Raw genomic sequence first — 21,738 nt, forward strand, 5'->3', positions numbered from 1 at the left:
TTTCCGTCGTATACCCTTGCTCTCCTTCAGAGGAACCCACTCTGGCTGTGTCATGACAGGACTAAGTTTATTTATTTATTTATTATATCCTAATGTGCATGGTATATTATAGAGGGGAGGGGCAAATAACAAGGCAAATTACAAGACTAAAATAAGACTAAAGTAAATATAAAAAGTGGCAATACAAAATTCAAAACAATAAAAAGGCAAACATAACAGAAATAATAATGTAAACTAGAAAATATTACTAATTGTCCCGATTTAAAAAAGTGCCTGGAAGGTTCCTGTACTGTATGTTGAACACCACAACACACCATCCTTTGTTATTTGAGTGCGGTTAATAATGACTGAGGCACACCAGAAAGCAGAAAGTTTGTTACAAGGCTGGCTACACTGAAAGCCATGGTGGGGTTGCCTGTGGGCAGCTCCACGGGACGCTCGCGCCGCCGCAGAGTTACATCTGCAGGGTGCCTATAAGTGCAGGCAAGTAGTGTAAAAAAGCACAACTGATATGACAAAAACTGCTTGCTCCTCTCACTGGGCTGTGTGTCATAGCACTGCAGTCAACATGGAAAACTACAGGGCCGGTCGCTTATAGGATTAAGATTTGTTTTCTGTGTTGAAAGCTGCATTGGCGTGGATTGAGCCCTAGTTGCAGATTGTTTGAGAAAAAGAAACGTTGAAAAAATATGCTTGCTCCTAGTGCAAATCTCAAGTGCTCTGTATTTTTTCATAGATTGATGGTCAGATTGTTGCCCAATTGGTGCAGAACCTAGACCGTCTAGATGAGACAATTAAGGAGGAAGCTGAAGGTGTTCATAATACACTCGGTGAGTTGTTCTTTCTTTTGCTGATATATGCCGATTTCAAGAAACAACGGTACGCAGGAAAGACTGGGTGCTGCAGAACCAGATTTTTTTACCTGAATCATATATGCTACTGAGCCCGTCGTACGTGATCTAAAGTAACAGCTGGCAAAGGTTTAGAGCATGCCTCGAAATTGGGGGGGGGGGGGGGGGGGGGGGGGGGGGGGGGGAAAGAAAAAAAGTTCACGAAGGTTTTCTAAATATGCGTGCTTATTTTGTGATTAGGTCGTCCCAAATGATTATCACCCGCCACTTCCAACGTGAAAATATCGTCACTGGTGGAATTGTGTGAAGGGAACTTCCTTAACGCAGCTGGAATCAGCTGTGCGTCAACTTGGAATATTTCATTTCACCTGAGCTAGATATGAATTAGCAACTGCATGCTTTCTCCATTTGCTGACTATTGTCTTTATATGTCCAACAAATCTGCCGATTAACATTTTCTATACCTGCATAACACACACAGATCTGGCTGGTTTGTGATCGAGATTTCATGTCTTGAATGAATAGTGCAGCACCTGCACCACATTCACATTATTTTAGTGCACTAGACTATACTTAAGACGGCCAAATCCAACGACGAATCTTGCGTGAAGCCCCTGCCGAGCACATGGAAAAAAGAAATGCCGTCTAAAATGAGCTGATTCGAATCCAGGCATTTCTTGTGGGAAGCAGGTACCAAATCTCATAGATATCGCTGAAGCCGATTACCCGTGCATAATGCAACCCACTCTCTTGTTGCACATAGTTTTTTTTTTTTTTTTCTTTACGTCGTCTTATATATGTCAACTTCCAGCTGTGCCGAAAAGCTTTTGACCATGCTACTCGATCAGTTTAATATGTTAAAATCATACTGTTTTGTTGTTCTTGCTGTCCTGCACTCAGCCTCAGAACATTAGGACTCGGGAATATTGTGGTGTCATCACAAAATCCTAGAACCCTCGTGCTATTAATATGCCAAAGCCTAAAACTACGACATCACGGCTTTTGAGGCCAGGTACGCGACGCAGCATAATTCCATTTTCTTAATCGGACCAACCCAGAGCTTCCCACTGAGCAGAGCCACAGTTTAGGTTGCGTTCCGAGGCAAGTTTTAGCCGAAATTACTGTTTAAAATGCTGACACACTACCATGCATAGGAATTTCGGGTACTGCACCATTGACACATTGAAATTATGCCGTGTCGCCATATGATAACTTAACTGACGCGTGCTATACGGCATTGGCCATGCAAAACACTCTAAAAGCAGATTTAATACAGATGTTTGCGGCTGGGCATTGATCATTGGAGGCGTGCAATTTGCTTTGTTTACAAAGGAGCCGGACATCGCCTCTTTTACTTCATATACGCGTCCTGCTTCAAGCAAGCGCGCCCCACTTTTAAATTGCCTCTGTAAAATAGCAGCACTGATAATTAAAACATCTAAGGCATAAATCGCTGCTGGAATAGCCATTTCGCCGCCCGCTTTCTTTTGCGATGCATTCGGTTCCACACTACGCTACCCAGCTGCAATGCTCTCCCTGCTGCTCGCAGGGGGGCGCTGGCTTGCTAGGCGATCGCAGCGACTCCTAGCAAATGCCCGTTGCTTATAGATCGAGCACTACAGTATCCAAGTAAAGAGGGTTTATAATTTTTATTTGGCAAGTCTCACCATGACTGGTGTCTCCCCTTGCGGCAAAATTCTATCACTGTAGCAACGCATGCGACCACATCTTGGGATAATGTCACTAGTTTTCACAAGCGCACAGTGTTCTCTATTCTCGGAAGTGGGCTCACATTTTATGATATTTTGCCAGCCTGCTTTCACATCGCCTATGATGTGCTTTTGGCGTGTGTCACTAGATGGCACCACAGTGTTTTGAATTGATGATGGGTACGTTCCTGTGCCGTAACACTCTTGGGTGTAGAAACTAAACTTGAGGCTACTGTGTACTAAAAAATATCTAATTACTGTCTGGCGGGTGAAATTATATTAGTTTTCGGTACATCACTTTTGCCGACGAGCGATGATGATCACAGTCACTACTCATGGTTTCCAGCATTGGACTACATAAAAAAACGGGCGAATGCTCTGATCTAAAAATTCTTGGTAAAATTTTTCTACTGCATTTCTGGCAAAACTGTTACGGCATTGACCACTCAAGACAGGAAGCTTTACATTGCAGCGAAAAAAACTGGAAGCTTAGAGTGCAGTGTTTTGTCTTTTAAGGCATCTAGTTTCCTGCGATTTCACGAAAAATAGCAGATTTAAGCATTTTTTTACTGAATTGTGTGTTAGCAGCTACGTTCCCTTCTGTGTTATTGTTATGCACATCAGTGGGAACGCCAGTGTGATGAAAAAAATAACTATTTTACCTTATTTGCACGAATATAGTGAGAGGGGAAGCTTGGGGATGTAGGACAAATTTAACTACAGTTAATTCAAACCCGGTTAATTTGGAATTATTTGAACCAGGAATGCAGTCTAGCCCACGGTGTTAGAAGTAGTTTAGGTGATACGACGACGCCTCCGGAGGTGGCAAACATTTGTACCAACTTCCGTCGTCCGCCCCGAGATGGCGCTAGCGTGAGTAGGGCCGCCCGTGCCGGTCGTCGAGCCTGCCTCTTGTCCTGCCCTATGAGTGATCATGTGAACTCTGACGATGCATTTACTCGCCTTAAGCGGATACCAATAATGTTACATGGCACTGTTAGCGCGAAACACCTTAGCGTGCATGCCAATCAAATATAGGCGGTTTTGAGCGCGAAATCGCCGTTGATCGCGATGTACCGAACTGCGGACGCAATGGTCAGGTGCTGTGGGGCGGCGCAGAGCTATTTAATATAATCTATGTTCACCATTTTAATATTTATTTTTCCCATACCTAATGCCACCCACTCGGTTCATGAGGCTAGGCAATATATATCTATACTTTTAATATCAAGCTAGTACTTGTGTGAAGCTGCAAACAAGCTGCAGATGCGATTCTGTAGCGCAGAGGAAATGAGGCAAGTAAATTGGCAGAGTCTGGGATACACATGATTTATTTTGACAAACGCCAGTGAAGCAGGCCAATAATCAGCAATGATAGCACTTGTTAAATAGGGACAAATACAGTAGTGACGATATTTTTAACAAAATATTTACATCAACAGCAGAAAAAAAAATACACGTCACATTGCAAAGCTGTACCTACTGTAAAAGTAATACACATCTTTAACCACACCTCACCAAAAAATGTGTATCTTTCGCTAAGATTTGCATGCAGGGTCATCATAATATAAGGATGATCAAGCAGGCCGAATGACATGTAACAGAAGGCAGAAGTTATTATTTTTTTTTTTTTGCAGTGAACACTTAGCTTTGTTTGTGACGTGAAAATAAGCATGTCTTGCTTTTCAATAAAATATTTTGATCCAAATGAGGGTTGTGAGGACTCTGTACTGGGAGTGGAAAAGCCGGACAGCCCAGCAACTTAAACGTTGACTGCAGGCGCTCAGCGCGCGTTAAGAAATTTTTCTTTCTCGGTTTTTAATAAATAGTTCGTATCGAACATCTCATGACCTTTTGCTTGCGTGCTGGCTGGTTTCCTAATAATGATACTTGGAGCATTCATCTTACGTTCAACTTTGATGAGGTTATCATCTCATGGGAGCCCATTACATTCAATAGAAAGTCGGACTACTGCTTATGCCAGCTTTGACAGTTTTCGAAGGTTTTGGCTTTTGTTCGGCTCATTTTTCTTGAGCTGTTTGCAGTACTAGCGCATTCGCAACTTGTGCCATTATATCGCTTTTATGTTCCGCACATGGAAAAGGTTTTCTAGCGCATAGTCTATGGCTATGTCATACACTTGTTTATCGTCAGCGTGCTTCTGAAATATTTCTTCTGTCTGCTTCATGAAGTAGAAGAGCGCAGAGTGAGGATGTTTAAGCCCTCCACGTGTTTTGCATAAAACGAGAGCTGCTTCAGGCTTTCTTGCCACATCATCTGTGGCTACTAACCCTAGTCTACACTTTGAACAACTAGTGGTTTTTGTAGCTTCCTCGTCAGAAAGCCTGTCACATAGTAAACAATGCAGTCTGTCACACTGGTTTCCACGGAGACATTCTCAAACACAGCCTCGCATTCAATTTCGCTCTCCACATAGCTATCAAGCCTTGCCTTAAGCTCTTCCAATCGAGACTTACTGGGCGCATCTTCTAAAAATGCGGCTGTCAGATCAGACAGACTTAGCAGACGTGGTTCTTCTTTAGCCTCCAACTGGCAATTTCCGTACTTAGGCGGTCTCATGAGACTGTAAATAGACAGCATATTGTAAAGCTGCAGAAAAGTTGGCAGGCAGGGGTGTTCATTTTGGCCACCTGCATGACGGATTACGCCAACAAAATTTTCCAGGGCATCCTGATTAAATTTTGCGGTCAAGACATACTTGAAGTCACATGTTTCCAGGAGGTGTGTAGAAAGCTGGATTGTTGAAAGAATTGTCACTCGCAGCCTTTAAGCAGTTGAGTCCGATAAAAAGCTACGGGGATCAATTTTTCCAGCCTTGACGTCTTTCTGCCACTCATTTAGCCACTGTAAAGAAGACTCCAGCACCTTAAGATCCTGACCACCCAACCTCAGGCCTTCGTTTGCATGTCTGCGATTTAGTGCGTCAAACAAATTATTCATTCTGATTGTGAACTCAACTGTACTTTCTACGTTTCTGAGTCCCTCGATCTCTCGCTTGGAATAAAACTGTAAGCCGTTCGCGACGCTCATACTAAATAGCTGAGTAGCTAGCTTTACTCCTATCTTTTCTGTGAAAGTTGGGTTCAAATGAGAAATGACAGAGTTTTGGACATGCCCTGAGTCTGCCTTCAAATTTTGTGTCCTCTACATACAGCTTGTCATAATGCGACCACAGCACTCGGCTCCCATTTATGCAAAACATTTTGTATTGTAACAGGTGATTGCGTACACATTTGATGAGGTGTGGTGCGTCCGAAAAAACAAAAACATTGCGGTTGTCGCATGCAGGGTTCAAGAAGCTATTTCTGGCGCCGTCTAGAGCTCCTGTTACACCGAAATGTTTCCACATTGACCGATTGGTTGCAGCACCGTCACATACAATTGCATCAACAAGTGCACCAGCATCTTCAAGTAGAAGGATAGCCTTTATTATAAGTTGTGCCGATATGGTCCCTTTTGTTGGCCCACGGCTTGCGAAGACTGCGATAGGTTGGAAATAATTTTCCCCAAAAAGCGAAACGCGAAGACTAGTTCGTGGTCTGCCAATTGGTTAGGCGCTTGTACCTCGTCTCCAAAGTCTGCGTGGCCAGTGTAAGTCATTGTTCTTGCAGCAAACAGGGACACCTTTTCAGAGCACGTCTTGTAACCGGAGTTACATCGAGGAACGAAGCACCTTCTCCCCATGCCGTCACTTTCCCATAACTTACTCAAACACTGCGAGACTGGACACAACGGTCGTTTAGAATTATCGCTTCTGCGTGTAACAATTCTCGTGAACAGGAGAGCGCCGACGACCGTCAAACACCACACAAAGGCTGGCTACCAAATGACACGACCCGCACGTGCGAACATTTCTATCTCCAGGCGCGGACGCTGCCGGCCCTTCCGGCCCGGCGGCCCGGCTCAGTGTGGCGCCACCTCTCGGCTTGCTGGGGAAGTTCGTCCCAATGTTCTCCGCGGCGGTTGCATGGCGGAGGCGCGCCGTCGTATCACCTAAAGTACTTCTAACACCGTGGTCTAGCCGATGTTCATGTGAGTCTATGGCGTTGGGCGCTTCTTAGTTCGAACATGGGCAGGATCACTCCAGTTAATTTGGACAGGTGATCACTTCAAGATACGACCCATGCAGCCATTTATCACTGAAATAGACCTCCATGAACTTTTGTTATGATTATAGGTCCGTTCGATTCACCTGCACTACGTGAACTGGTTCATGTGGTGCTGCACTTCGTTTCATTAATGCAACATGACACCCTCTGCACGACGCCGTTCGTTTCAAAAAGTGCAGATGTCGTGCTGGTCGAGTTCATGAAAAGTGCAGCAAAACTGTGCACCACTTCCGCGGTCAGTGCCGAACTGGTGCAGCTGCAGCCGCCGCATGAAAGCAGATGACAGCTTGCGCTACAATGGCTTGTGTGTTGTGATAAACAGTGAAGCGGCCCTAGTTATTCCACTTGTCAACGAGAATGGTATCCGTGTTCGCCAAAGAAACTTCGACGCTTATTTCAAACCGTGTCTCTAACAAATATGCATGCTGACTTCAATCGTGATCAGTAAAAGTTGTGTGCGCTTCGTGCCAGCTGCCGCATGGTGCACATGCATAGAGGCTGGTTCGTGTCAACGGTTCATTGCGATGTTCTGTTTGACAATTCATCTTATTCGGCACGGTGACGCCGGTTGATGTGAGTAGCAATATTCGCAGTTAGCCACGACCACATGAATGCGGTCGGCTTCTGTAATTACTTGTGCACCGAATTTATGAATGAATGAGTCCTATCGGCTGTGGCACTAATCATCCAAAACATGAAGATTTTTAAATAGCACATTGCAATAAGTATGTGTTGTGCAAGTGCATATACAGTTAAACCTAGTTATAACGAAACTGTAAAATGTCCGCAATTTTTCGCTACATCCAGGTTTTCGTTAAGGACAGTGTAGAACGAAAACCAGATTAAGAATTGATATAAGGGAAACAACCTTGAAAGTGTTTACAGTAAATCAGAATTATTTGAAGTCACAGAAGTGATGAAATCTTGCGCGATCGTGCTGATAGCGCGGCGCGACTGTAGTGGCAACCTCCACCTCCTCTGTGGCTCGCGCGACTTATCTACGAGGGAGGAGGAATCAGTCTTGGGGAGAGCGCGTGCGTTGGCACTGCCGCCGCACTCGCGCTTGCCCACCATCATTGCCCCAGGAAACTAACTCTGCCTCGCGTCACCGGCGCGCTCCGCTGTCCCCGCAACAGACGCGCTGCGCTCGGGCCCGCGAGCAACCGCGTGGCAGCGATGGGCGCGCGCTGCTCGGCCCGCGTCTTTGTTACTTTTGGCCGCTTTTAACCATCAGCTATTGTAGTGCCATGTTCTGACAGCAAAAGCAGCGGAGACTGCTGTGTCTGCCAAGGAGATGCGGCGTCGGCGCAGAATTACACGAAGCGCTGTATTAACTACGGTCGCTCGTTGCTATAGTAGATGTTCCTTTCACTTCAGTTCATGTTTTATTGTCCTGAAACTTGCGGGGCTGTGCCAAATTTCCAGTGACTTGGCACTAGCTAGGAGGCAGTCGGCGTCGCGAGTTCGTTATATCAAGGTCAACCACCGCGACATGTTCGTTACATGGAGTTTTCAAATACATGCACTTCAATCGGGGCAGTGTTGGGGAATTGAAAAACTTGTAATATTGAGGAATTCGCTACATGGAGGTTCGTTACATAGAGGTTTAACTGTATATACACCTTAATTTCGGCAGTGGGCGATTGAAACGCAGATAATCATGATTAATTAGCATGTGTCGTACACCGCATCTGTATGTTTACTTCTTGTGAGTACGCGCATCCGTTTCCTTGGCGAACTCGATCGTGTTGTTGTTGACAAGTGGAATAATTAACATCGGGTCTTTTCGTCGCTTATTACAACTCACAAGCCAAAAGCATTGCAGCTGGTTAATGACGAAACTTCGTCGTCATGTGCATTTTGTAAATTGATCAAGTTAACCGGGACATTGACGTCTGTTGGCACGAGCTGCTCACAGCCGATCGCAGCTTGTTGGCAACGTCAAGGCTATAGCTGACGACCCGGCCTGCACTCTGCCATTCGTTTAGGAAGCAGTCGGTGCCGACGGTGCACATGAACTGCTGGAATTGGTGCTGCACACTGTGGCGCTGGCGCAGAACTTTATGGCACTGGTGTAGAAAGTGCAGCTGAATCGAACGGACCTTATAATGCGATCTCAAACTGTCCAGGCTAACCACAGCTGATGGCTCACCAAGAAAGTGTGAACAGCATACTAAAGCACGGAAGGAGCATATAGGTTCACATTGTTTGAAGACTAATGCACATAGCCTCCCAGACACCGGCAGCTGCCTTAGTCCTGTGCACGTTTGCCATTCCTTCAAAATTCATCTGCAGTTCAAAATTTCAGTACCGGCTTACTCTAGTAGGTGTGGCAAATATCTATACTTGGAATGTTCTGAAGGCTCTTTTTAACTGTAGTGATTATGAATTCATTGGTTATTTCAGCTATTATTGAAAATTTGACAGAGTTCCGACCAGATTTGAGTGTTCAGGCAGCACAGCAAGGGCTTCTTGCCTGGATATTGAAACGACTCAAGGTTAGTGAATTGCAGAGTCTTGGCATTTGGGACCCATGTTTATTGTTGAGAGTGCTTATATGTTTCTTCTCTGCTTGTGCTTGATATTGACATTCAGGTCAAGATGCCATTTGATGCAAACAAGCTCTACTGCAGTGAAATTCTTTCAATCCTGCTTCAGAATCATGATGGTGAGCATTCAGTACCTTCCTTTTTTCCTATCTCACATCGATGTTTCAGTTGTGTGGACTTCATGTTGTTGAAAGTGTTGTTGTTTTTTTTAAGCTTTACCAGCCCTCTTGATCAAACGAGCCATCTGCCATTTTCATGGTACTAATCCCGAGCTGTTTGCCAGCAGCAGTGCAAAAATAGTGGGCGCATGTGGAGAGATGTGGCACTTCAAAGCATGCGTGTGAGTGCTTGTGGAGTTTCGGGTGTCCAGCATGCGAGTGGCGCATAGCAGCTGGGAGACTTGAATCTCCTTGCGGCTGGCAGACCACAACGAATGCATTGCTTCTTCCCTATGTTCTCCGCAGGCCGTGATACTTCTTTTGCGCACGGCAGTGTGTCCTCTACAGCCGCAACGCTGGGTTGACGTGTGATGTTTTGAAAAAACGTGCATTATTAGAGATTCCAGCATGCGAATGCTTGCATAACCATGGGAGTAACAAACATGCTAGCACTGTAGGGCGCAATGGGAAGAGGCTGCTGTGGCCATTGTGGTTGTGTTCATGCTTTTGTGTTATTACACCTAAGCAGTCTTACATGTATTTTTCTTTTGCTATTCTTGGTCGGTATAATATACTTTTACCATAAATTGAATAGCCAAATATGTAGTTTCGTTAGATTTAAAGGCTGGGTTAATTATGTGGGGCTGCCTGATTTTTGCCACTCCGAAGATGAGAATGTGTTTGTGCAACCTTTCCATGAGATAAGGCAATCTAGAATTGAGAAATAATGGCATTACCATATTATCTGATGCACCTTTGTATAAGATGCACCCCTCATATGTAGAGGCTTTCAACGAAAAGGTATGTAACTAAAACGCACCTCGATTTATCCAGTTAGGGCAATGCGACTTGATTACATGATGCTTGTGAGACAATTGCTCCGTGCCTGTGAGAACGCATCTTACGCGGCACCAAATGATCGAAAAGGAGAGGCAACACTCACACAAATCAAATTGGCAGTGGCTTAGCTCAGCTATGCCAGGGTATATGTAGCGAAAGCTAAGGCATAGTTTGGTTAACCTTGGTAATCTTGATTGCAAGTCCAGGTTAGTCTGGTTGCCTAGCTATGTTGTTGCATTAAAGATGAGACGTTGTTTTAGACAGACACTTTATTGCATTTTTTTCTTCTTCTTCTGGTTGCTTCTTGATTGCTATGAAAACAGCTTTATGATTTGAGAAGTAGCATGTGGCCATATTGATGGTTCCTACGGTGAATTATGAGGCCAGTGTTATCAGGCATGCGACACAGCTGGCGAAGCGAGCGGAGGCGAGCGCAACTACGAGGCACGCGGTATGACATCATACCAAATGGCGGCGCCGGTTTCGCGGTGAGTCGCACGATGTGACATAATACCAGAGGGCGTGGTGAGCACGCGGGGTCTGCCAGCTGTGGCGGCTGCTAGGCAACGGCTCACGACCGGCCTCTGTGCCTCCTCGGAGCACTGCCACAGCAAAATTGCAAGTTCGTGGCCAAAGTAGCTTTCGCTACAAAACAACTCGCACAGGCAGGTCAGCAACACTATTTTTACTTAGAGCATTCAAAAGGTTTATATTATGACACACGATCAAAAAGGTAGCTTATTTCTGGTAGCAATGCTGTAGACATCCTCTTTGCATTCTGAATCGCTGCTGTGATCGTCACCGTGCTCGGGTGCTCAGGCGTTAGCTGAACGCCCAGGCACGGTACTTGAAGTAATTGGAAAACACACATGGCTGTAGTTACCATGGACAGTCGTAACTGGCGACTGCAAAAGTGGTTCAGTTTGTCCTGGCTTATCTTGGCAGTGATGGTAAGTGAGGAGCGTAGATGCTGCGATCTTGTAACGTTTCAAATTACTAATGCTTTTGCCCTGTGAGGCGACCATAGGTTTCATAGTCGCATAAGTTGTTACTGCTGCAGTGTCACGACAAATATCACATTGGAACGTTGCACAAAAAAAAAAAAAAAATGCATATAAGACTCATTGTTGCGTAGGACGTAGCAGCAAAATTTTTGTTGGAAAAAAATGCGTCTTATACACCGAAAAATACGGCAGTTATATTTAGTGCACTGAATTCTAACTACGGAGCCATCTCAACTCACCCAATTCATTGTCCTCTGAAAATAGTAGTAGTAGTAGTAGTACTAGTAGTTTAAGACTTTTATTCAGCCAAAAATTACAGGCTGAGCATTTATGGCAGTATTATGTAAATAAAAATATAAGTTCTTCCTTGTTGCTTTTACTGCTATTTCTGCAATAAACATTATTTGTTAAACCACACGTTTTTTTTTCATTATGCTCATTTATAAAAAGTAGTGAGGAGTTCTAGAATATTTTTTGAAAATCTGGTACCCTTTTCAAAAGTTTAGTTGGAAAAGGTTATAGTATTCCTTCAGATTATAATGCAATGAATTATTTAATTAAGCTACAATAGACTCTTTTATTCTTAGTAGTATGTGAAAAAGGCTGTTCAACATTGCTTCATTAACCCTTTCGCTGTCGGGTGTTTCTGGCCGTGACGCACCGCCAGTGTCTGCTTGGTTTCACGGAACGAGCATATCAGGGAACAAGCATAACGATTTATTTTTGGTTATGATCACTATACAAATTATACAGTCAACGGAATATGCACATTTCAGTGTTCTACAGGTGTTGTTTATTAACATCATCATCATCATCATCAGCCTGACTATAAATGAGGATAAAAGAAAAAACACTGCTCGATACTTATTGAGAGTCCGAATCCGAGCTCGGGCTCGTATTCATAATCAGAAAAGCTATCGCTCCAGTCCGCAGTCGAAGGTCCCGCGGGGTCAGCCATCTGAAAGCAACCGCGCGCACGGAGGACGCACTTTTGGTGGCCTGCACAACAGAGAGAAATGGCACATTGTGAAATCAAGATGACAGAGGGAGATGGAAAGAGGCTAAAACAACCTCCTTTGCTGCTGCTAGCCGCAAGCAAGTGCGCAGCGAGAGAGAGAGAGCGAAAGCAGCGATCGAATCATGTGTCGACCTAACTTACTGGTATGTTCGTGACGGCGAAAGGATTAAATTCTTTTTACAGTGTTAACTAGGATATTCTGCACTCTTTTGGGACTTTAGCTGGTCTTATATGAGGGTGTTTCAGTGTTTCAAAACAACAGCTACTCAGTGGCCATACGGGTAAATTTAAGCGCTACTATGTTACTCCCCAGCTGAGTATGATGAATGTGCTGAAGCTACCCAGTAAAGCTTCATCGATGCATTCTTAACAAAATGCAAGGGGGGGGGGGGGGGGAAGTAGCATACATATTATCCAGGAAGACATGATCCAAACCACTTGATTTTTTGAAAATGTAACTATTGAGTGAGGTACAAATGCATTTACTGACATCTCCTAAAAATATAGGTTAGCATATCGTGGCCCAAATAAAGAACAGCTGCTTTTTTAGCTCTTGCATAATTGAGCCCGCATTTGCAATGTACTTAGTGCAGAAGCGGTTTAGCATCATACCCGGTAAATTGACAGAGTTGATGAGCCTGGATCACTTCCTGGTTGTTTCAAGATGCTTTGCCCTCTTACATTGTTCAGCAGTGGAGAAGCTGTAGCAATGGATGATTGTAGTCCCGTTCTTGCTCTTCGTAGCGCATTCACCAAACTCATGCTGCGCTCCCCAAACTGAGCCCATTTATATTTTTGTAGTTCTGAAATGCTCCTCCCCTATACCCCTAAGGCACTGCATAGAAGTCACAGTGTACTGCTCTCTTTCTTATGCTACCTCGTCTTGGATGCTTTGCCTCTTTGCACTAGGCATTACAGAGAAGCCACCATGGTGGGTGAATGCCACTACTCTCTAGCTCATGCCATTTGGCCTGCCTGTTTTGTAGAATGTGCTGTTTGTCACTAAACATAATATATGAGCATCTCTACTGCCCACAATTTGGACCGTATGAACCAGTAAATCCATAAGTGGGATCATGTTAGCATGGTTGTATAGCATTAGCATGAACTCAGATTGGTTGCTGAAATTTGGCTGGCTGTCCCCATGCTTATTGTGTGCGCGGTACACAGCAAACTTGAAAAGGGATGCCGAAGAGAACGTCATCTAACTTCTGTTTTTAGTAAAAATGGGTTCTTTAGCTCTTTGGGTATATTGATGTTTGACTGGCAACGAACGATGCATTCATTGCTCAGAAAATTACATTCAAATTTTTTTCCCGCCACTGGTTTCAAAATTGACACATACACAAAACAGGACTCTGTGATAACTATTTAGAAATAAATGGTAGGGTAACCTAGTCACGGGGATCTGCACCTAAAAATGTCAGTGCACTCAAGTTTTGTTCCACAATCAGCCAGTGATGGTGACACGTGTGTTTGGTTATGCAGCTTTTTTTGCTACTAAAAGCTTTGTTGTTAGTGAAAGTAGTTCATTTGCCATTAGGATGTAGTCATCTGTCGACGTTCACCAACTTTAATTTGTCCTGATTGTGCCTTCACGGACATAGTACCGTCCAACTTGGACCATGACGTATGGTGGTCATAGAAAAGCATGCTTTTCAACTAATGAACAGAACTGATTGTAGTAAATCATTCTTTCAATTTGCAATTGATGTTTGCTGCTATTACACATTGCCACTTTATTCCCATTTGCAGAAAACAAGAGGTTGCTTGGGGAGATCGATGGTATTGACACATTACTGCAGCAGTTATCTGTAAGTTTCTTCTTTCTAATCACCTGTATAAAAAGTTGTACAAGTCTAGTCTGTTTTAGCTGGGCTTATGGGGCTCATAAATTTTGCAACTACTTCAAAGAAACATAAATTTTTCAAATGTTTTTTTTTTTCAATTATTTGTGGTTGTTTGTGTGGAAGTACTGGTATTTTGTCATCTGGTTCGGTATGTGTTTGCATTTGGTATTGATTACTAATGGTGTGGAATTTATGGTTGGCGCATGTTGAGGGCAGAGAACTGACAGAAAAGCCTGCGCAAACAACAGTGTTTATGAGCAAATATTTTTTATTGACATTTTAAACCAGAGGTTTTTAACCCTTTAACCACCAATTTATTTTGCGAAAAAACGTACCAAAATCGCCATTTTTTTAAAGTGACTATAATTTTCTCCATGTAATTATGGTTCTGAAAATATATTACTTCGATGGTTTGTGGCTAAAATGAACACTAAAAGTAAAAAAAAAAAACTTCACGAGGGTGGCTTTCTCGCAGTGCATGCCATAGTAATGGGTAGAACGCACTGAACTACGGCGTATTTATTTTATTATCGCCAATTTTTTTAAGTGACCATAATTTTCTCCATGTATTTATGTTTCTGAAATTAGATGGTTTGTGGTTAAAATTAACACTAAAAGTTAAAAAAAAAAACTGTTTACGAAGGTGGCTTTTCCACAGTGCATACGCATTGTGAAATGACTCTTTTGAGCCTTCAATTAGGCGCCAAAGGCGCAAAATGCGTTTTTTATAGTTGACTAACTCCCTCTATACTCCGTTTCATACATCAAGTGCAACACTGCCAAAGCTACAGCTCTTGTTTGCTCCCTCCGCATCCGCGATGAAAAATAGTGCCTGCTCTTGACGAGAGCAAATAATAGTTAATTTGTCTGCAAGCCTAATACATCTTACATTTGCCATCAACTTCATAAAGAGCACCTTTTTTAGGGAGAAAGGATCAGAATTGGTGAATTTATATGTTTTTATGTCGTTTTCGTTCGTGTTGTGTTTTCGCTCCCCCGCAACTTTGCCAGCTGTGCCACTAGATGGCGCTGGCTGTGCCCTCAGCGCTGCGCATCTGTTTTTAAGAAAATGGTTGTTCGGTGCGCATTTTTTTCTAGAAGATCTACACTGCGAAGATGTCTAGGCACGTGAAGCAAGTTATTGCAAACGTTATGCTCGGAATAGAGCCCGTTTCCGCAAAAACCACTCGGCCACAAAACGAGCGTGTAGTAATACGCCTCCATTTTTTTTCTTGCGGACTACTTGTGTATCTTTCGCTGCGTTGCATGAAAAAATAGTAGGAGTATGAAACGGAGTATAGTGTTCAAAATCGCAACCAGTGCAGTTGACAACCATAACTCGTCTTTCGAGATGGCAGCACTGCAATATCGGGCCGGATGAGTGTAACTCCTCATTGGTGATTTTGGTACGATCTGCCATGACGAGTGCAGCTTGGGGTTGGCGGTTAAGGGGTTAAACAGGGTTGCATGGAACCCAGCAATTCCTTGAAGTGCTCTTTGGGGCTCCTGGAGCACCTAAACTTATACATGCCTCAACTCCCACTGTTCCTTTAATAATAATAATAATAATAATGATAATAATAATTGGTTCACAGGAAAGGAAAGGTGCAGTATCTGTCACACTTGTTCTGTGGACACCTCAACCATGCCTTAAGGGAAGGGAGGAAGGTGGGAGTGAAAGTGGAAAGACAGAAAGGGGAGCCGGTAGTGGAGGGCTACGAAGTAATTTCGATTACCTGGGGATCTTTATCGTGCACTGACATCGCACAGCACACGGACGCCTCTTCGTTTCGCCTCTATCGAAACGCAGACGCTGGCAGTCGGGATAGAACTCAAGAACTCCGGCACAGTAGCCGGGCTTCTTACCACTGTACAACCGCGGCGGGGTCACCGTCCCTTTGCCCATTTCATTTTGGACAAATAACGCTGTGCAGATGTGCAATTACATGCGCGCCGTAGAATGCTTCTCTCATCTGAAGAGCTGATCCTTACAGCTCAAATTTCGCACAAAAGTGGCATTTGGTTGTCAGTATTTTTTACACCAAATTTTGCGTACTTGCCAGAATATTCCAGAAGCAGTCGGATGTTTGCATCATCTGTAGCGGTGGCAAAGCAAAACAAACCACTGCCCTGGAGATGGCACCGGTGGTGCCACTTTGTTGCGTTCCGAACTCAAGATGATTTATTGTAATGCACAAATAAAACACTTCAAGTTTAATTCACTTTTGGCAAAACTAAGTTTCGCTGATTAGTATATTGCTAAATATCTACAAACCTTCTGCAAAACGATTCTGGCTGCCTACCTTCATTCACTGAAACTCTGTGGCAGTGTTGATTGATGTAAACAAAACGAGATGGTGTCACTAGTGTTATTGCTGGGACAGAGGCCTGTTTTGCTATGCCGCCACCACAAACGGTGCAAAAATCCAACTTATTCTGGTTGAATCAGGCAAGTACGCCTAACAAATACTGACGACCAAATGCCATTTCTTTGGAAATGTGAGCTGCAAGAACTCTGCGGTTTAGCTGGGAGAAGCATTCTACAGCATGAATGCTGAATACGCATAGCAGACTGTTTCACTGCACAGCCAGTCATTATTAATTGAATTCAAGCATTCCTTGACACGCCATGTGCCTGCTTGATCCTTTTTACACGTTGACAGGTTGGGACAAAAATCAAGATGCGCGAGGTTCCACAGTACCTTTTTAATTCCAGCTGTTGGATTTGTCCTGGGCTAAAAGATTGGCCAACAATTAAAATACTTGGTAATTCGAAATTTCAGTGCAGCTATTGAGTTATTTAACTACAGCTGAACCTTACTACAGTGAAATTGATTTGGCGCATGAAAAATTTCATTGAAGCAAAAATTTCGTTGTGACGAAATCAGCCCCAAAATTCTGGGAGGCACTTTGGACCACTAAAGTGCGATGAGGCGAAAGCGTCTGTTGCACGGTGGTCTGAAGCCTTTCATTACACCACCTCATTCTCTCTATTTTCACTCCCACCTTCCTCCTTCTCCTTATGGCTTGGTTAAGGTGTCCGCAGAAAATTGTGACAGATACTGTGCCTTTTCTTGTAAACCAATTTGAAATGCCGCTGATGCCTGCTGCACTGGGTCTGCTTCTGTATGCTGTGTGATGTGGCATTCGAGGAAGTGCCAAATGAAATGCACTGGACGGTAGCCTGGATCGGATGCTTGGTGGGGTGAGCTTCGTATATGCATGAATCGTCTGGTGATGTCATGACCAGTCGTGACGTCCTGACCTGATGTGACATCATCATGATGTCACAACTTGTCATGATGTCACCAAGTGATGATGTCATAATCAGTCATCTCTGTCATTTATCATCACTGTCACTATCACTAACTACCACTATCTAACATTGTCAGTCACTATCTACCACTAACTAGTGGCGGCGGTCTCCATGGCAACTGCGCTGGCATGACGCTAGACAAGAACAACTAAGATATGTTTGTCACGTGCCCGGCATGGCTAAGTTAGGATGATTGACAGCTATGTGACCGAATGACGCCAGTATAAGCCATTAAAGGCTTTCACCTTAAAACGCTGTCAGATTGTACTATACAGTTGAGAATGTGATTTATTTACAAAAGTGTCGGTCAGCTCCTTTTTGCTTTCTTTTTTTGCCATGAGCGCAGTGATACGATTTTTATGCTCTGAACAATTACGTCAGCTTGTCATTGTCGGGGGTACCACGAAACTGCAGATCACATCGATTGTTTCCATCACATTTAGTGAAGATAGTGGGTTTGCAAGATACAGATTGATTGCTGCTTTGGTTTGGAAGAAAACGGCTGCAGTTACACCTGCATATTGTCCCAAAGCAGCCAGTCTAAGCGTCGTCGCCATCAAGCAATGACGGCTTTCATGTGTCCCTGAATGAGTGGGTCATAGGGGCATACAGTCGTGCCCCGTTAATATGGACGACCCGAATTATGGACAGTTTTGCTGGGGACAAAACCTTTTTAATGTATTTATGCCTCGTTAATATGGAAACTCGCTGTCTGGACAATGGACAGCGAAGAATGCACATGGCCCACTTGGGCCCTTGGGCCCATGTATTTTTGTCTCGTTAATATGGACAGTGCTTGAAAAAAAGCAGAGGAGTCCGAACGTAGGTTAAAGAAGGGCGCGCTGCCCATGAACTTACGTGACAGCCGATACAGCGGGATGCCTGAACGAGCCCTGTGGGGTTGGAAAGAACCAAAGCGGGCGTGTCGCCGTTTTAACGGGGGGGGAGGGGAGCGCAAGAGCGGAGAGGAACGTACACAGCAAACCTTGGGTCAGCGTAAGAAAGACCCCGAAATGGGGAACCAGAAGATTTCTGGGTGCAGCGGAAGTGCCGCCGCAGTCGAGAAAACAGCAACATGTGGTTGCAGTGAATTCTGCTGAACGTGAACAGAGATGCCGGTAAAAGCGTAAGAAAGAAATGACAGGAAAAAAGACAAGTGCCTACAGTGACGGTGGGAACTGAAGTTTTCTTTCCCAAAGCACAATGTGTGTTCCATGAAGCCGTTAACGCTTTTTGGGGAGAGCTAAGACACACTCACAAAGTAGAGCGACGAAAGAAAGGCAACGTACGAACACGCAACCAGGACCGGCCGTCCTGTCCTGGACGCGCTTCCCCCTCATGCTGCTGGTTTTCGTCCCTGTTGTGATGCCGAACTGCTAGATTTTGCACACCAGGCGGTCCACATGTCGGCTTCGCTTTGAGTCAACGATGCGGCCTTGACAAGGTCTGAGCTCTTCGTAGTCGTCTAGCCGTCATTCTAAACTGTACTTCAGCTTGCAGTGCTTGTTTTATAAGAACACATAGAAACGGCACCAAGAAGATGGGATGTTTGATAGCCCTCTGCATAGCAGCTTGCCAACTTGACTCCCTTGTTTCCTTACGGAAACAGTACAAGGCAAAAAAAGAAAGAATCGGAAGAATGGAAAGGCAGAAAGGTTAACTATGCAAAAAAGTGCAAAGCATCAGGAGCCTGTAACCCTCAACTTAAACGCAAAAAAACAGCTGAACGCAGGCGCGAAGAAATCTGTGAATACAAGCGGCAAAAGCCAGCTCAGTCAATCCAAGCCGTGAGGGACTAGTATCGACAGCTCAGCTGTTTCCTCGCCTCAGGAGAATCTCAAGCAGCTACTTAGCGGCTACTTTGCTGAGTGACGAGACCATTTTGGAAGTGGCGGTGAGTAGAGAATCAGATGCTGATTCATCGGCCAGTGAGAAGTTTGTGCTCGAAAGTTCGACCAACACAAAGCCCTTAATCTCTTAATGTTACCCCTACTATTTTTCGTTCCATAGCCCTCTGCGTTGTCCTCAATTTAAGTAGAACCCTCTTGGTTAGCCTTCACATTTCAGCCCCATAGGTAAGGTGCAAGCAAAATTGCATCTTACCTGTACTCACCTATGGGGCTGAAACGTATAGGTTTCAGTTTTATCTAAATCTGTCATATTTTTGTGTATTATATTCATGGTAGTATATTGAACTGCTTTGAGGTCTCTTTGAATTCAGCATATCTAGGCTTGGCTGCAGTGTGGTAATGAACTTAGTGGATTGCTTTTTGTGGTATGTATTCCAGTATGTCTTGAAGGGTGAACGAGCAGCAGCCAAAACAGCGTGCTATCATGGCTAGACTTGCTTACATTAGGCACACTGATTCACAAGTGCTTTTAATCTAAAAAGCTACACACCTGCACCTTGATCCTGTGGCCTCCCATGAAGACTAAGTTCTCTTAGGGGCTAAACAGTTTGGAGACCCTTGTTTAGTTTCTTATTGATAGTGAAATCATTGATTCGGCCAGTTTAAGGGACCAGGAAAAATGTTCAAATTGTTAAATGCCTTTAAATACTGCCGAAAACCATTTGAATCACAGTATGAATCTGATGACCGTTTGAATTTGATGAATGCCTGGAATACGGCTGAAAACTAAAGAACAACAACAACATTTCAGTTTTTTTTAAGTGCTTTGCTTTGTGCATGCTGTCAAAAATTTCAGAGAATCAAATTTTGTATTCTTCTTCCTAGTTAGAAATTTCTTAAATTTGTGGACCTGCCATGGCTGCTCAGGGTTCTGACACTGAGGTCAAGGTCGCGGATGCAGGCCTTGGCCGCAGTGGCCACATTTCATTTCATTTCATTCTGCTGTGAAAATTGAGTAATGGTAAAAAAATTCACATGTCCGAAATTTTTCTGCAGCAGTCCACTACGGTGTTTCTCATAGCCCATGTCCGTCTTTGGCATGTTGAACCTCACATAGCATATAGTACTGTAATTTTAATGCATTTACTACTGTGTAAAAGCAAAATTAATAGCCGAGGTAACTGGTGCCGAGAGAGGACAAAATTGGACACAACACACTTAAGGCGCACTGACAACTGGTGGTTTATTTCCAGGAATGGAGATCATATATATATTTGCGGCCTAATAAACATGAAAGGTTCACATCATTCAGACCTCATGAGAACACGCACCGTTCATGCTCTGAAAAAATATAGAGAAGTAATGAGGCCAGAAGTATTCTTTTTTTTTTTTGTCACCATTATCTTAAAAAAATATGTTTTATTAACAAATGACCTTTAAAAAAATGTTCTAGTTTGAAGCTTGAATATGTATTAGACATAGTATTTAGTACCGTTATTGCTGTGTGGTTGATCTTTACATGAGATAGAGTCTGACATAGTCCAATCTCTGGTTTGCAGTACTTCAAGAGGCATGACCCAAATTCATCTGATGAAACAGAGATGATGGAAAACTTGTTTGGGGCCCTCTGTTCGAGCCTTATGTGTGCCCCCAATAGGGAGCGCTTCCTAAAGGGTGAAGGCTTACAGCTAATGAACCTAATGCTCAGGTATGTTTAATTTGATGTTCGAAAAAGGGCATAATTCGCATTGAAACCCATTTCAGCACAGTCATTTGAGTGCAGACGAAAGTTGTTAAGCGTCTTAAATATTCTTATTTAAAGAAAAGGTTTTTCTTCTTTAGGGCTTAAACTAAAGCCATATAATTGAGCTAAGCGGCTTCAGCGGTTAAACAGCCAAATTTATCAACAACCTGATGCAAAGATTTTGATATTCTAGTGTGTCTAAAAGGGCTGCCCCAAGATGGAATATATTTTTAACAAGGGACCAGTTACAGTTACCATCTATTTTGTTGAATCATATTTTAAAACTAAAGGCATAAAGAATTCAGTGCATTAGGTGCAACATTGTGCTGCAAAAACTGTACAGGAAATAGCCTGATGAGTTTTGGTGTTTGTAGCCCGCCTTTTGCATTTTCCTGTGCTACTACCACATGTAGTAGACAAAATTGAGATGCACATCATGCAGTTGTGCAGGTAAAAATACATGTTAGAGAAAACAGCAGACGAGGGCAACGCTAGTGTTGACTGAAAAAGGCACGTTTTGTGTGATACATGATAAAATAGCTTAAAATAAAAAAGTGAGGACAAAATTGAAGCACAAGCATGCACTAGTTATCTATTTGCTCCATGCAGGTACAATGGTGTGTTATTTGCACTCTTTGTTTTTCGCTGGGAGAAAAGGTGTTATCGACATCGTGTACAAAACACCAGCCTCTGTGGCATCTTAATGCTGGAAGTAGTGT

At 43.6% G+C, this 21,738-nt stretch overlaps 1 protein-coding gene across 1 annotated transcript in view; it reads left to right on the top strand.

Moving 5' to 3' along the window:
* Positions 1 to 21,738, top strand: part of LOC146204171 (beta-catenin-like protein 1) — a 46,950-nt gene that overhangs the window by 9,853 nt on the left and 15,359 nt on the right. Inside the window, exons 7-11 of the mRNA XM_084589118.1 lie at positions 737 to 830; positions 9,097 to 9,188; positions 9,286 to 9,358; positions 14,015 to 14,073; positions 20,835 to 20,983. Of these exons, the coding sequence (XP_084445244.1) occupies positions 737 to 830; positions 9,097 to 9,188; positions 9,286 to 9,358; positions 14,015 to 14,073; positions 20,835 to 20,983 (467 nt within the window). The remainder of the gene's footprint in view (positions 1 to 736; positions 831 to 9,096; positions 9,189 to 9,285; positions 9,359 to 14,014; positions 14,074 to 20,834; positions 20,984 to 21,738) is intronic.

The sequence above is a fragment of the Amblyomma maculatum genome, chromosome 1 (genome assembly GCF_055883805.1).
Source record: "Amblyomma maculatum isolate TAMU_Amacu chromosome 1, ASM5588380v1, whole genome shotgun sequence".
In the NCBI taxonomy this organism is placed as follows: Eukaryota; Metazoa; Arthropoda; class Arachnida; order Ixodida; family Ixodidae; genus Amblyomma; species Amblyomma maculatum.